General features: G+C 36.7%; 1 protein-coding gene across 1 annotated transcript in view; it reads left to right on the top strand.

Annotated features, from left to right (window-relative positions):
- The window catches only part of HCN1 (hyperpolarization activated cyclic nucleotide gated potassium channel 1), a 325,260-nt gene extending 309,855 nt beyond the window's left edge, over positions 1 to 15,405 (top strand). The window contains exons 7-8 of the mRNA XM_032471845.1: positions 8,499 to 8,663; positions 11,886 to 15,405. Of these exons, the coding sequence (XP_032327736.1) occupies positions 8,499 to 8,663; positions 11,886 to 12,745 (1,025 nt within the window). The 3' untranslated portion in view covers positions 12,746 to 15,405. The remainder of the gene's footprint in view (positions 1 to 8,498; positions 8,664 to 11,885) is intronic.
- The last annotated feature ends 2,008 nt before the right edge of the window (positions 15,406 to 17,413 follow it).

Genomic DNA, 17,413 nt, shown 5'->3' with positions numbered 1-17,413 from the left:
CTTCTTTATAGATCTTTTTATAACTGCAAAGAATCTCCCTTTTAGTTTATTTTATAAGCCAACTATAAATTAATATTCTTGTGTCATAAAACAAAAGGTTTGAAAGAGAATACATTTGCTTTTAAGAGAAAGAGAGAGATGGAGCACTTTTCCTGTATATGGCAAGACTCTGGAGAGCTAGAACTCCCTACTCTATTTCATATAATCTCCTTTCCTAAGACAGTACTTTATGCACAGATTCCTTCCTTAAGAACCTCGCAGTACCACTGCGGATCAAGACCCAGCTTCTTGCCACTGGAGGACTACTCTCTGTGCCTAATCAAATTCCTGTAATCCTGTGAGGCTGCTGGTTTTACATTTCCATGAAAACCTCCTTACAGACTCTTCTCTGAACCTGTGCGCATGATTATTTCACTCTAATGTCCTTCGTCCCCCCTCCCCTTCCTTTCTCCCTGTCCTCTCCATCCTCATGGCCTGAACAGTTTAATTTCTGCACCTTGTTCAGAGCCTAAGGCCTTTCATGCCACCTGAGGTGTGCAGAACTATACGATGACAAATGATGTAGTATCTGTATTTTTAGAGTTTTATAAACTTTAAAGTCACTAGCAGAAAATGTAGCTTGGAAATCATTCTCAAGCTTTTGTTACATATTGTGCTTGAATTTCTAGTTAACTATAAGCTCTTTGAGGCAGGATCAGTGTCTTTCATTTCTTTTATATTTCCCATAGTTTCCTGCAACGTGCCGGTACAAGGAAATCATTCGTTGATTTGAATTCATGCTATCCCTTAATTTCCATTTCTTTTCACCACCTTTTCCCAACTTATTTTAAACAAGGAACCCTGTTTTTGCTTTAGTGCTCACAGCTATAAGAATTCATTTCCCAAAAAAACTTGCATGATTGGTGTGACCTAAGAACTTGGTAGAAATGCAGTCTCAGGGCCCACTTCAGATTTATCAAATCTTAATCTGCTTTTCAGCAAGACATTAATATGTATAAAGTGATTATTATGCAAATTGAAATGTGGGGAACACTGCACTTAAGAATCTAGTCTGAATCAGTTGACCGTTGATTTTTTTACATTAAATAAATCAAGAAAACGTGTATTTAAATCTTATTTTATCATTGGTACGTACATGTGTGTTGTGTGTGAAAAAGAGAAGCTAGAGAAGAGAAGTTCTCTTTAACTAGGGGAAATATTGGAGACAGACAACTTTTTTGCTGCAGTAGACTCATTTCATAAATATCTAGTGAATATATTCTCTATTTAGACTACTTTTTCTGCTGTACTTTTTTTTTTTTCATTTTTGTGTTAAACCACATAGGAAAACAGAGCTGTCAAGATACCACTTCAGAAAACACATGAGCTGAAGTCATTTGATGAATCTTTTAAAAGCTGGCTGCTTTTTAAAGGCATTTATAATTCAAGGTGTTTGATTAACTTTTAAAGAGTTGAGTGCTGGTAGGTTTAAAATCAGAAGGAAAGATTTGGAGTGGTCTGGTGGATTTTGAAAGATGGATAGAAACAGGAAAACTGTGGTCTTACTTTTCTTAGCTTTGATATTTTTATGTGATTTTTGTTCCAATCACGTAACAGATCACCTTTTATCTTCTGGATATCACGCGGGCTAACACAGAGCTAGCAGTGATTGTTTCTCATCTATCCAATAGATAGTCTGAAAATCACTGAGATGGGCCATAAAGTACTTTAACTTGCCAATGACAAGAAATATATATATATACATAATAGAGTTCAGTTTATAAACAGTATTGTGTAAAAGTGATTGTATACAGATATTAGCCATTAGAAGGAGTCCCAATGGAATTTAAAGACTCCTCAGATATCCTAAGGTAGAGGAAGGGGTGAGAATTTAAGGAGTGAAAAATATAAACCTTAATGGAAACCTCCACATATCCAACAGGATGAAACAATCGTGTCATAAACGTGTTTATAATCAGTAGGAACCAGATAAAAGATAAGAGCGATGTAACATCTAGTGAATAGGACCAACACTCCTCAAGGAGATCTGGCTCTTTGGGATGCTGTGTTCAAATGTGAGCACCCTGTTTTATGAAGGATGTTTCCAATCTGGTGTAAGTCACTCTGCTTCTCATTAATTGATTGACTCATTCATTCCTTATTTCATGAACCAAGTGACAATGTGTGACATAGTACATTTCTATGGTAAGGACTAGACATCGCAAATGTGACTGTTGAACTTTTCATTAAATACCTTATAGTTTAGTGTAGAGAAATAGCATATAAACAAATAAGTTCAATAATGTGCTGTAGGGGCTAAGATGCAAGATGATCAGAGTGGACACACAAAGATGAATTCTACCTGGGGTAATTGAGAAAAAGTGTCCATCGGTGTGAAGCCTCGTACGTGAGACAAGTCTAAAGTATTGGGATGATTAGTTCATGAACAAGTTGTTTATGAGAGGGTAGGGGGGGTGAGAGATGATAGTTATATTTCACAAATTTGGAGAGTTACTTGATACATGAAGTATTACTTTTTCTTTGGTTCTAGCAAGTCAAGCCAAAAATCAAAGGAAGAAAATACAGAGAGAAGAGAAGGAACATAAAGAAAAAAGGAAAGGAACTCATGTTGTAACAGTGCCCATACTGTACGAGGCTTACACTGGGCACGTTAGAGGCACTGTAGTAGTTAAACCTTGGCACGTTAGAGGCACTGTATTAGTTAAACCTTGTAACAGTTTTGCCAATGTGTAACTTGTCTGAGGCGTTGCTACCAGAGTCAGTACTCAGAGCCCCAGGTGATCATCCTGATCCTGTGTTTTAAGAGAAATAAATTGACCAGACATATGGCGAGAGCTAAGATTTGTTTGACAATGCAATATCGTTAAATGACTAATCATAAATAATAGCATAAACAGCAATAGAGGACACCAGTAATTGTGCATGTATGAGTGTGTCCCCAGAAATTGAAATAATCAATTATATCTTTAGAAAAAAGCAAAATTGGGCAATTCTGTTTATTAGAGTATTTATCGTGATATAAAATCTATTTATATATAATAGGCTATAATATAATATCTGTACTTGAAAATATGTTATATCTAATCTCTTTTTCAGAAAGTTATACAAAATGTGAAATTTTTCAAAATACATCAAATACTACAAAATTTACATCTATTTTGTTTTATCCTTCTCTGTTTCTTTAGATCCTTATTCAAATCCATTTGACACTTCTACCAGCCACATTTGGTACGCAGACTGATTTAAGTCGGATGTTACCATATCTTATGCCACAGAGGTGACATTTTACGACTTCACTAGTACAAATATAGAAACATTACAACTACAAATAGAAAATGAAAAAGTGATATGTCCTCTTGCACATTATTATGAGACACTGGATTAGAAACCTAAGTGGTTTCTAGGAAATTAGTATTTCGATGCACAACAGAGGGTTACTTTTATTTCATGATTATCAGATACAAAAGAAGAAAGTAGTTTTTGCTTAGGTTGCTATGAGCAGCTGAATACAAATTTTCCCATAAATTCTAGAAACTCAGGTTACCTTTCATTACCTTACTAATTTCTGCAATACTTTCATGATTAACTCTTGTGTTACCGCAATGTCAAAATCTGTTTTAGAGGTCAGAGAAATATTCTGAATTGCAAAATTCTTGAGGCCATTTGCCTTGCCTTATAAAACAACCATTTTTATAGGTGGCAGTAATGTCAGGTGGGCTGAAATGTTCATAGTCAGGTTAGCTAATGTCAGCAAAAATAGCGTTGGGTGGTTGAAATAGCTTATCCCCTAAAGACTATCAAAAGCGTATACATACACAGTGTGGGAGGACACGTTTAATCTCCCGGGACACACTTCTTATACTGTTGAAATTGGAAGTAGAGATTTCTAATATTCCTGTGATGGGATTCATTACTCTCAGTTTTCCTCTTGAGTAACTGAAATAACTTACCCAGGAAAGAAAATAACTTATCTTGTAAAGAAAAACAGGAGAATCATGCAGAATTAAAATTAGTACGCCAAGTTCCCATTACTTGTGCACTTAATTATAGTCTAGAAATTTACTTCCAGAAGAAGGGACGTATTTCCAAATAAACTTCCACTAAGATTTTTAAAGCAGCAATTGCACCACTAGGAAATTCCTAGTTGAGTTCTCAGAGAGTAAACAGACAAGAAAAAAATAAAAAAGCAGAAAGACTGAAACAACAAACAGGGTCTAGAAAATAAGCCAAAAGACTGCTTTAAAAAGGTTCCATCTGTAAGCTACACTCAGCTGGTTCTTTGGGAGTTCAATTTTACTTCATTTTATATTTTATTCTCCTTGTGAAGTCAATCTGAGCACCCAAAAGCAAATTAATTTTTAACCTGGTGAGTAAGGACATACCTACTTTGAAGAAAACATAACCAAATCCTCTGTATACTTTCTTCATTATATACATTGCGCAAAAACCTCGAAGATACACCGTGCTGCTTAGGAAAAGTACATAAAGCATTTGGCAAGTTCTGTTACAAAGGGACGATGCCCAGCAGGGGAACCAAGACATCTGTGTCATCAGAAACTGAAGGCTAGAACTTCCTGTCAACCTCGAGTTTGTCCGCTATCACTGTAGTCATAAGCATTTTAAAACAATTTTCTCTGGGCTCAGGACTCAAGGTAGCAGGCACTTCGAGGGATAAAATAATGTTACTGTGTGGCTATTGTCTTTAAAATGTCTTAAACTCACCAGGGAGATTAGATCAATGTTTAGGAAACAATTAGAAAACACAGTATAAGAAAATTAAAATAGTGATAAACTAATATATACACAATTTCTAAGGAACCTAAGGGAAAGTATTAGATACAGATGTACAGATGACTAAATTTTTTTTTCTCTCTGTCCTTTACCCAAGCACACACACACATATATACATACACACACACACACACACACACACAGTAAATATACAAAAACTCAGTCTGTAACACCTAACACAGGACTCCCTTCACTCAATACGTGAATCCCCAAAATAACTTAATATCAAGAGAAAATTAATTTTGAGAGAAACATCTGTTCCATTCATATTGAATCTAGGAAATTTGGTTCATGAAATCTAAGACTCTTTTATGATCAAGTTTACTTTTTCTCATTGCTAAGTGTGTGATATTGTTTATTTCTGTTCGTGGTGGTAATAAAGAATATGGAGGCATTAAAAGGAGAAGGGACTAATTAAATTGTTTTTCACACTGACTAGTGGCTATTTCTGTTCTTATGGATATGCCTTCATTTGTTCTGTTCCTTACTAAGAAATTGCTGAGGGGATGCTGAGAGATAATGGCTGAAGAGCTTTGTGTGGGGAGTGAGCACAGCTCATTCGGTAACATCTAAAAGGACTTTGCTAGTGTAAATCTATATTTAGCTCTTAGTTTTTCCATGGGTGATTGAAACTCATCTTGTAGAACATGTTGCTTTTTTGTTCACTGATTCAATTCAGCAAACATTAAGTGCCTACTGGATGCCACAGAGGCACCAACGATATAAAAATCAATGGAACTTTAGATATCAACTAAGACTGAATGAAGTCTGAAGTATTGTGGATTAAATGTTAATTTATTGTTAATCTCCTTTCCCACCCACTGCTCCAAGCAACCACTAACCTGTTATCTGTTACTAGAGATTTGCCTTTTCTAGAGTATTTGTATCAGTGGAATCATGTACTATGTGGACTCTCATGTCTTGCTGCTTCTACTATGTTTGTGAAACATACTGAGGTTTTTCCATGTTGTAGTATACACTCATCGTTCAAAACCAGAACTCTTAACAACTATCAGAAGATAGAGAATATTACATCCAGAACAGAAGAGGAGGATATAACGAGAAAGCAACAAACATAGGAAAATGGAAAGCATTTGTAAATTAAATAAGTGCCAAAATAGAAATACATTGAAAACAATGAAAACTAAAGTTGAGGAAATTTCCAACACTAGTAATCACTATTAATAGCTTTGTTTATATTCCTTCAGATCTTGTTTTTTTTTCTATTCTGTGTTTTCCTATTCTGTGTATTTCCTATTTCCTTAGATATTACTTTTTAAATAACATTTTAAAAGTGAAAGTTATATACAGCCACAAATAAAATTAATTTATATAAAAGAAAGTTGAACAAAGACAAAATGTACACAGTATATCTTCATAAAGGAATATTTTCCAACCAGAGCAGTGCATATCGGTAGATTTTATTGTCGTCTTACTCATACTATATGTGGTCATTTTTATCATGCTGTAGTTATAATCTTGTATCCTGCTTTTCTCACTGACGCTTTCATGACCATTCTCCTATTAACACATAGACTTTAAAAGCTTTACTTTTTACAACTGCCACATAATTCATCATGAATCTTAACCTGTTATTTAAGGCATTCTCATATTTTCAGATGTATAAATAAATGCATAATGTATATCACCATGTAAACAACATTGTTCTGATCACAAACTGTTTCCTTAGGCTAGATTGTCATGTGAAATTCCTGAGTTAAAGAGTATGGATACTTCTTCAGATCTTTGTTACATATTATTGGGGTTTTTCTGACAGACTTATAACCTTTCTATATGACAATCTGTACAGATTTGAAAGCAGCACTTAGCAATAATACATTTCTCATCTTTTTTTGTCATAATATTGTAATTCTAAATTATATAATATGGCATTAGTACTTTAGCAACACAGGAATTTAATTTTGGGATAGTGTGGAAAATACTTTATTACATTTTTATTTTATATTATTATTTTATTACATTTTTTAGATTACAGTAGCTGAAAAGTGCCATGGTATGATGATATACTTTATCCTCCAACATTGACCAGTAGAGATTCACCTTCCTACCAGTGTGCGTGCACGCACACACATAAACACACAAATATGAACAGTGCACAATATTTTTTCATTTTTAATGGCATTTACTGTTTTCTTTCTAATTTTATAAGCAATGTTTGTTCATTGCAGACAACTAGATATTCATAAAAACATAAAGTGAAAAATAACAATCATCCATAATCCTCATCCCCCAGAAATAACCTTCATTAGCATTTTGATGCATTTGCTCGTAATGTGATCATCCTCCTATTTAGGGTTGCCTCCCCAGGGCTGTGGGTCCTGACTGTATCGCATGTGTGCCCCTCCTACCTGACTCACTGTGCTTCCTTCTTTGTATCTTTAGTTGTAGAAGATCTTTTCTACTACTCTTCAGGTTGTTTTCATCAACAGTTGCTCTGTAAATAGTTGTAATTTTGGTGTGCCTGAGGGAAGAGGGGAGCTCAGTGCGTCCTACTCTGCCATCTTGGCCCCGCCACAATATTATTTATTAAATTTGAAATATGTTTACCAGCATGAACAATAACATAATGGTGGCTTAGGTGGCAGTTCCTAAAATCCTCTCAATTGCCAGATTGGTCCAGATGCACTTCTTTAGTACTCCCAGAATGCCTGCATTCTCTTTTTCTCACCAGATTGCATTTAAATGAAAATGAAAAGGAACTAATTTTTCTTTTTACCACCAGCAGGTACGTCATACAAAAGTAGATAGTATGTTTGATTCGTGTTTCCAGCTCTAACATCAAGTACCTAGTGCCTCCCACATAATTTACCCATGAAGTTTATCAACATGGATGGAATTTCTTTAAATAAGTTCATTGGAGTGTGAATTTGGGTCGCTTTCAATAATTATTTTGCTATATTTCCTTCTGCTAGGAGACTGTGCATTTTGGAAACACTTCTGCCATTCCTTTTTTCAAATACGTTATCTTGAAGCAACATTTTTCAATTAAACAAGCAAAGTCTACAGGATTTTAATAAATTTTGGAAAATGAAATAGAAAATCATCACTTTTTTAATTTAGTGAGCTAATAAGAAAATCCAAATTTGCAACTGTCTGCTTACCTTTTAGTGGGAATCAAAATTTTAATGAAGGATTTTCCTTAAAATTTACTTACATAAAAAGCCACTCTGAGAATTAGGAAAATAATGTTTTATACTGATCTTATTGGAGTATATGAACTACCTAACGCATGCATACATCTGAACCTGTGATCTAGTTTTGCTTGATCATAGGACTTTCTAAGCCAGTGATTTTGAGCTCCCTTTGGTTTCTGTCTTCCAGAATTCATAAACTTCTGTCTGACCATAGTCTCCTCTTGTTTTCAGCTCCATTTTGGATTTATTATTATTTTTCCTGCATTTTTTTGGTTGTTATTTCAGAGGGATTGGAATGGGAGCCGAAAGAAAATAAAGTTCTTTCAGCCTTACCTTTGTACCAAAAGCCTCAATTATTTAAATTTTTTTTTCAGATTAACTGTTAGCAATTGGGTACTTTTAATTATCAGAAAGGATTTCCTGATAAAGTAGAAAATGTTGCTAATCATTGATTTCTCACATCATGAAACTTTTTTTTTCTTTTTTTTTTTTAGGCTTTAACGGCCTTTTGCAGAAAATTACCAAACAAATCGTTCTTTCTCGTCTTTTTAGAGATTTGCCTGCTGACCAAGGGACGCCGCACTGCCAGTGTCCGAGCCGACACATATTGTCGTCTGTATTCTCTTTCCGTGGACAATTTCAATGAGGTCCTGGAGGAATATCCAATGATGAGAAGAGCATTTGAGACGGTTGCCATTGACCGACTAGATCGGATAGGTACTCTGCTTAGTTTTCTTCTCTGTGCAAAATTTAGTTTTAATCAAGTGGACTGACATATATATATACATAATTTCAATTGTAAGTCCGAAATGCTAGTTTATAGATTGCTTCTTAATTCGCATAGAAATAGCAATTAGCTCTAGCCATATTTCTAGAAAGATCTGAGGCTCTATCTAACTTTCTCTTCTAACTATTCTAGGTTTGTTTATTCATTTCTGTTTTTACTAGCTACACAGTCTGATTTCCCCAGTGATACCAAAACAATTTGAATCTTAAGGTAAAAGCAATGAAAAAAATTCTAGATTGCATTAAAATAGAACTAAAAATACAATAGTATGAGTCTACATTACAAACCCAATTTTATAACAAGATTTTTAAGGATCAACTTTATATTTTATTCTTATATTAAGAATTGAGAACTTGTGCATTTTAATTGTCTCAGGAGAAACTTCTTGAAATGTTTGTAATACAGACTCAAGCAGAAAAAGCCTTAATAGAAGTACCCACATAGATGCTTTACTTTGCACAGATCAACTTATTTTAAAGTCTTCTCTGCTCTCAGATAAAAATATGTAAGTTAGACCTTATTAGTTACACTAGTTTAAAGATTTGGATAATTGCCATAGTGAAGTTAGATCAGATGGGCTTGCTGCTAACTTCCCAAGATATGCTGGAACATTCTGATGTCGTTAGGTGGTATGCATTCATTTTCCACACCCAGATCCTCCTGCCTCACCCTACCCTCCTGTGCCCCCTTTCCCTGCTTAACTCTACTCACCTTCCTATCTCAAGTTAGACATCACTTCCCTGTAGAAACCTCCATGACCACCCACTCCCTTACTAGGCTGAGTACCCTGGATATGTTCTCCCTTATCGCTGGGAAATTTCTCCATCACAGCACTGCTTTTATTCTTTAAGCTGCTCTAGCGATGCTAAGCTTTGTGAATGTAGAGATCATGTCTAATTCGCTGTTAATTCACAGTACCTAGTACACAATGAATATTGGTGAAGAGAGTTAGGGAGGGATGAAGGAATCAATGAACTCAAAGGAGATGGGGTTGGGAATCACTGGAAAGTAAACAAAGAGGTACTTCAACTGCTTCGTTCTTATAAAAGGTAAGGACTTCTGATTGATGTATTGTCGTGCCAGCTTTTCTCCTGCACTTTACTTCTTTCTTTTCCCCTATATTGGTAGGACAACAGACTGCATAAGGATCTGAAAGTAGATTAGGAGAAGTAAAGGTAGTAATTTGGACATTACCATTAGACATCACATACGTATTAGAAAGTATACTGATAGTTTAGAGATGTAACAGGATGGTGTGTCCAGGAGACAGTGCCCAAAAAAGAAGTGAGTACATCTGAGAGCATCATTACTTAATTTGAAAATAATTTCCTTCTTTGTGGTATGTTGAGTATTTATGGTAGAACCAGAGACTAATTTCTGAGTGTATGAGTTTTTTTCTAAGCCAGCTAGACATATTTAGCAAAAGCACCAAAATCAGGTTATTTCAATAGAGAATTTCCGTTAATCTGATAGAGCAGCACACTCATCTAACTTATTGCAATTGATTTTTTGTTAGAAAGTTTGCGTGAAGTGGTTTGCAATCAATAATACAGGCAATAAAATTGCTGGTGAGCACCAAGCATTTGCATTCTTAATTCTTACAGGATTCTAACAGTGCTTTAAAAGTTATAGTATTTTTACACACGGGCCCAGATACTTAAATGATGAAATGCTGACTATTCACATGATCACAAATATTATCCTTCTCAGTTTTGTGGCCATTGCTTATAAATGTATACACTATAGTTAAAGGAATATGCTAGGTAAGCATTTATATTTTCTACTAATGTAGAAGTCTTTGTTCTTTGGGAAATTAAGACAATTCTGTAAAGAGAGGCAGGTAACTATTCATTTCGGTAGCCATTTAAAATGATTACCTTTCCCAGCATCCAAGTAAATTATAACACATACTGCATTAAAAAATATACCTTGTTACTTTAGACGTGATACTTTATTTAGTGATAATGGCAAATTAATTTACTTTTCAGTCACTATATTTACCTGGGTATGACTTTATTGATGATGTCATTAAAAAGTCACCGATTTCCCTTTCATCAACCTGCAGTTGATTCTAATTGCCACTTTGCTAGAGAATGTCTTCTTACTGCAAACCACTCCACAGACAAGAGCGGGAAGGAGAGGCCCTGCTTCCTGAGGTCCTCGATGAGCGAGAGCTTGCCATACACGATGCCCCTTGGTCCTCACAGCAACTTTTCAGAAGAGGAAAGATTGTGAAACGCTTCTCAGTCTGGTTGCCCATGAGAACCCCCTGGGGAAATTTGCTTTTAAAGTACTGAAATCTGGGCCCACGTCTGGTTAGGCCAATTTAATTGGCAGGGTGCAGTTGAAAATCAGTCCTTGGAAAGCTCCAGAGATGAGAAGATGCAAGTAGAGTGGACAGTCATGGTGGGGGGCACTGGTCAGAAGCAAAGGCCTTTGCTTCTCAAACTTGCATGTGAGAGTCACCTGGGGATCTATTAAAACACAGCATCTGCTCAGCAGGGGTGGGGGTGGGGGCGGGAGCCTTCATTTCCAGCAAACACGAACGGGATACACGTGGCTGGCTCACAGTCTGTAGTAAGTCTGCCATCAGAGTTACTGGTTTCCTTTCCCAGCCCGGTCACTTGGTAACCATGTTTTCTTGGGCATTATTCTTAACTGCGCCCCAGTCTACTTTTGGGTGAAATAGGATTATGAGCTCCCCTACCTCAAAGAGTTGAAGATTAAATAAAATAAATCTACCTGATGTCTTGTGTAGAGCACCTGTCACAGAACAAGTGTTCCATTGCCCTCTCTTGAAAAAGAAGCTTTAAACTGAAATCTTGATTCCAGGCTCATCCTGATCCAAAGGCCCTTTTTTCCCTCCCAAGGTAGCCCTCAGGGCACATATCTCCATTTCTTCTGTAAGGTGGCTTTTGCCATGTTACACACTTTTCAACCTGACTTGTGTAGAAGGTAAGATTTCCCAGAAAGATACAGGAAGTGTGAAAGGCAGGAGCCACGTTTCTGTTTGGTTTCCGAAGGTGAGTACGTGGCGTTTAAGCCCCTTCCATGAGACACTGCCACCCTTCTGTCTGCAAGGTCACTCTCACTTGGAGTTGCCATCAGTCTTTTGTAGGCTTTCTAAGGGCCTATCTTTCTTTCGCTGACAGGAAAGAAAAATTCAATTCTTCTGCAAAAGTTCCAGAAGGATCTGAACACTGGTGTTTTCAACAACCAGGAGAACGAGATCCTGAAGCAGATTGTGAAACACGACCGGGAGATGGTGCAGGCGATCGCTCCCCTCAGTTATCCCCAGATGACGGCCCTGAATTCCACATCTTCGACGGCCACTCCGACGTCCCGCGTGAGGACACAGTCTCCGCCGGTGTACACCGCCCCCAGCCTGTCGCACAGCAACCTGCACTCCCCCAGCCCCAGCACGCAGACCCCGCAGCAGTCGGCCATCCTCTCGCCCTGCTCCTACACCACTGCGGTCTGCAGCCCTCCCGTCCAGAGCCCGCTGGCCTCTCGAACTTTCCACTACGCCTCCCCCACGGCTTCCCAGCTGTCACTCATTCAGCAGCAGCCCGTCCAGCAGTCCCAGCCGCCGCCGCCCCAGCCGCCGCCCCACCAGCCACAGACATCCGGCAGCTCGACGCCGAAAAACGAAGTGCACAAGAGCACGCAGGCGCTTCACAACCCCAGCCTGACCCGCGAAGTCAGGCCCCTCTCGGCCTCGCAGCCCTCGCTGCCCCATGAGGTTTCCACCATGATTTCCAGACCGCATCCCACTGTGGGCGAGTCCCTGGCCTCCATCCCTCAGCCCGTGACTGCGGTGCAGGCAGCCGGCCGGGGCACTGTCCCCCAGAGAGTCACCCTGTTCCGACAGATGTCGTCGGGAGCCATCCCCCCCAACCGAGGAGTCCCCCCGGCACCCCCTCCACCAGCAGCGGCTCATCAGAGAGAGTCATCCTCAGTCTTAAGTACAGACCCAGAGGCAGAAAAGCCACGATTTGCTTCAAATTTATGATCCCTGCTGATTGTCAAAGCAGAAAGAAATACTCTAATAAACTGAGAATATGCTCAGACCTTATTTTATTCTATCTCCTGATAGATCCCTATAGCCTACTATGAAGAGATATTTTAGACAGCTCTGGCCTACATGCAAAATGTAAAATATATATATATATACACATATACTATTAAATCTATACCTAGAAGTCTCAAGAGAAGTTCAACAGACTTGTTTAGCATTCAGTGTTATATGTCTTCCTTTCTTTAAATCATTAAAGGATTTAAAATGTTGTTGTAAGATTATTTTTAACCTACTTTTACTTAATTCCTTTGATATATGTATTTCTCTATTTTATGAAGAGTTCTTGAATTCAATGGAAACAAACCTCTGGTTTTAAAAAGGCAACTCAAGTGAGCTACTGAATAGCACCAATCAAAACTTATCTCATTAGCTGTCTCTGCATCTAAATTGTTAGTTATTAATTATGGAGGATTCAAGAGCAAATCCCATTTTATAGCTCTAAATTGTTTTTTGGTGCTTTCAATTTTGAATTAGGTTAAAGATCACACCTTATGCTTGGCCGTGGTAGGGGACTAGCATTGCCACCGCTATGACTTTCTCTAACCTCAAACACGTCCACGATCTTTTAGAGAGCCGAGGGGATATTTCTCTTCACGTGTTATCGGACTTTTACCAAGACTCAATCAATGTTAGTTGTAAATAACTTTTCCAACCCAGATAAAAATATCTATTCTGTGCTGTATGAAGGTAAAAGTCATCGTTGAAGAATTTAGTTTTATTGCTTCACTTCGAAACTTAGATTTTAAATTTTACAAAACCTAATTGTGACACTTATTCAACTGTAATGCAATGGCTTGAAACCTACAATATTATTTTAACCTGCAATGTTTTATGCAAAACTGTATGCTCGATTCTACAAATTGCTTGTATTACACCGAACATCATTCCTTTTCTTCCTTCTTGCCATAATCAAGCATCCGAAAATAGGCCCTGCATGCTTTTTGGGAAAAAAAAAAAAAGGTTCAAAGCAGTCATGTAGGGAAAGGCTTACAGTATTTCTCGTTCTTAGAAAAGTATAACCATTCATTAATTGCCTATCTTAAAATTCCTATAAGGCTGACTTGGATCTCTGACTTAAGTCTAGAAGTGAGGTTTTCACTTTCGTTTAATGTTATTATTATTATTATCATTATTATTAGTATTATTATTTCAAAAATGATTTGTAAACCATAGCTTGATTTGGAGTCACCAGTGTGTTCTATGTCTTCACTGTAGTTGGTAGTTTACAGTGGTGTTAATTTAAAAAAATAAATACACTATAGCATCATGTCTGCTTGGGAATACACACTTTGCTCTATGTGTATTGTAACTAAATGGCTAGTAACTCTGAAGGCATGTGGTGACTAACATAGCCCTTAGATAGGAGGTTTGGTGTTTTAAAAGTGCTGCAAAAAGTACAGACATGGTGCCAGCAAGCAGGGGTCAAACCGAATGTCTGTGAGCATTGTTTGTTTGTCTGTTTCCTTAGCTCTTTCCACGATCTCTGAGCATCTGCTTCTTCTCAAAGAAGTCCCTTAGAGATCAGTTGTGCCTAATGCATCCCACGAATATGGTGGATGACTGGAACACAGGTGGAAGGTTCCTAATAACCGACTTCTGTACACAACCCAATTTAAGACAATGACCTAAAGGAAGGTCTTCCTTATCTCTGACACTGGCGATCCATTTAAGAAGAACTTGACAAAGATCATGCATGAAATGGGGAAGGGGCTCCAGACAGACTTGAGGACAGAAAACAAAAACAAAAGCAAAAACTCTAAATTGGATCCTTGCTGCCTGTTATGCCTTTTATGGAGCTGATACCTATAATACCAAAATGAGTTGTTATGTTTAATTTCTAACAGAGCCCAGCTTGTGTGAAAGGAATCAATGTGATGTTATCATGAACATGCTGGTGCTTCAGGAATGGTGTAAGAAAGGGATTGTTCAGTCTACCTAGAATCTATGGGAAAGCTGCAAGACCATTTACATATCAGTACAAAACTCCTTTATTTTATTAAAATACTGAGAATGAACTTCAATTTATGAGCATCATATACTGGCCCTTTAAATTATTAAAGGTTTACATTTGATAGGACTAATGGGTTTGGTAGTGAAATATTTTTATATATATATATAAATTTTTGGTTTTTTATTTTGAGCACTATTGAGAAACATAAGCAAAATTGAACTGCATGGTCTTTCAGTGCAACCATAAAATTTTTATTCACTTTGTAACAGAATGGACAAAAAAAAAAAAACCCTAAGGTTTATATGTTAAAAATAAAGTGGTACAGGGTAAATTATATACATATATATGTATGAATATATATACTTAGGTTAAGAAAAATTGACTCACATTCCTGTAATATAAAAGTCCACTGCTAGTTGAAAAGTGGCCTCTTTTCTCTGTACATAGTTAAGCCCATAAGTATGGAGTTTTAAACTGTACAGAAAGAAATGTATTATTGAAAAGACTGGTCTTCCTCCTGCTGGGAAAATAGTAGAAAAGCTAATTCTAACAAAAACTGTATGATCAGGGATGAGTTAGAATATTTCTTTTGTCTTTGCTCAAAGCCATACATATATAAATATATATAAAGATTATTAATAAATTCAACAGAAAATAAACTAAAACCATGAATATTTTATTTTATCAATATAGTCTAATCAAATGTTTTGTTTTATTAATGAGTACAGATTTGCCTCTGTCTTTCTGCCTTTACATGGTAAGATTTCCAAGAGGGCTTATACTCGATAATCACTGTAAAATTAGTTACAGGTTTTCTATACGTGTAGAAAGCAAAGAACTTAAATAAGACATGGATTTTCCAGCTATTCCTGTGTTTTACATCTTCTACAGTGTACAAGTTGAGTTTTCTTTAATTCTTCACACTATTCTTCCTTAGTGTATGATTGTTGTCCATTTTCAAAACACAAACGTTTCTGTACTATTATTGGAAACGAGGATGACAAATAATTGCCCTATAATTTACATATACGAACCTATTTTATGATAGACTTGAGTCTTGCCAAGGCTTTGGAAAGTGATAGAACCTCCCTATGCAAATGGGTGGATTTTGAATCAGACCTAAAATCCTGAGACAGAGTTTATTACAGTGAGTGAAGGATTCTCGAAAACTCTACAGATAAGTGGCAGGAATGCCAACAGATTATATTCATCAAATACATGGCCTGTCTCCAAGTCTCGGGGACCACCCATGCCTAAAGTGAATAATTCCCTGATGCATACTGCTCCACTTTCCAAGGGTGGTTATTTTTCCATTTACAAACCTAAATGAGCATAATATTTGCAGGAAACTACAAAGTACAGAGTCAGGTTACTAGAATAATCCTAATAGTTAGGGGTGATTTAAACAGAACGACGTGTTTTGAATTTTAGATATATTATTTCAAATCCTGAATTAATTACCCTTCAAAGTATAAGCAATCTCTACCGTCTTTCAGGTTTATTTTTAAAGACACCATGGCTTCTTTTTCCACTTGTGTTTGTGTTTGTCCCTTTTATTATTCCACTTTGCTTCTGTGGATCTCGCTTTCATCATTTATAACATTAAGCTGTTTCTCTCCTTTCTACCTCTATGCTTCTAGAATATGTGTCATAAAACCCAGGTGTGGTTAATCCTGTTCATTTGCACTACACCTAGCAAAGCTTCATCACACGCTCTATTTGAAAAATGACTTACACTGTACAATATGAAAGAAATGTAGTCATTATAGAATAATTGGATACTGGGCATCAATAGCTACTTGAGTCCTGAAAGGAATAGTCAGAAATTTTAAAGCGTGACTAGCTTCATGCATGGAATTAGAGCTCGGCTCTATAATTTCATTCACTCAGCCCTTTTTCTAGGGGAAAAAAAAAAAAAAGGATAGAACAATCAGGGTTAAGTATACCTGCTACTGGCACTCGGGAGCAGTGATTTTCTTAAATAGTTTTGATGCTTTCCTTTTTTAAGAAAATGACATCTATATTTTATAAATTGGCCAACAATGAAGTCAATCATGAAGAGAATCTCTGCTTTTAAAAGACTACAAAGAAAGTAGAAAGTACCTTGTCTAAATTCTTCAAGGATTTAGAAGCAAATTGGCCATATTCCTCCTCCTCCCATTTTGAAGTTTTTGACCAAAGGCCACATTCCTTCCTTCTCTGGGAGCAATCGACATTTCCATTAAATTTTGTCATTTTGTTCTTCCTCATTTCCTTCATAGCTTTAGGGTATGAAAAGCATGAGTTTCTCTACACAGGAAAAATGTTATGGCGTATTCACAAATCTGCTGCCAGAGAAAGATAATTTTATTATATTTGTTTAGGAGAAAATGTTAGTGATTTTGTGACACTTGATTACTTTTCAGTTTTGATTACTCCCTCAATTGTACTGGAAAGGTGCAGGTATGAACTGCTCAAAGTATGACGTTCTGCTATCTAACGTAATGAAGTGTTTCATTTGAGGAATATTAAATAGTGCTTAGTAGATAAAGTACTTGCCTACACTGTATAGCATGTATTCTCCATATGACTCCATGTCAAAGATCAAATGTATATTAACTATATTGGCTTGTAAACCAACAGATGGAAAGATTCGAGTGATTGTCCTCTTC

The sequence above is a fragment of the Camelus ferus genome, chromosome 3 (assembly GCF_009834535.1).
Source record: "Camelus ferus isolate YT-003-E chromosome 3, BCGSAC_Cfer_1.0, whole genome shotgun sequence".
Lineage (NCBI taxonomy): Eukaryota > Metazoa > Chordata > Mammalia > Artiodactyla > Camelidae > Camelus > Camelus ferus.
This window is presented reverse-complemented; position numbering and strand designations above follow the sequence as displayed.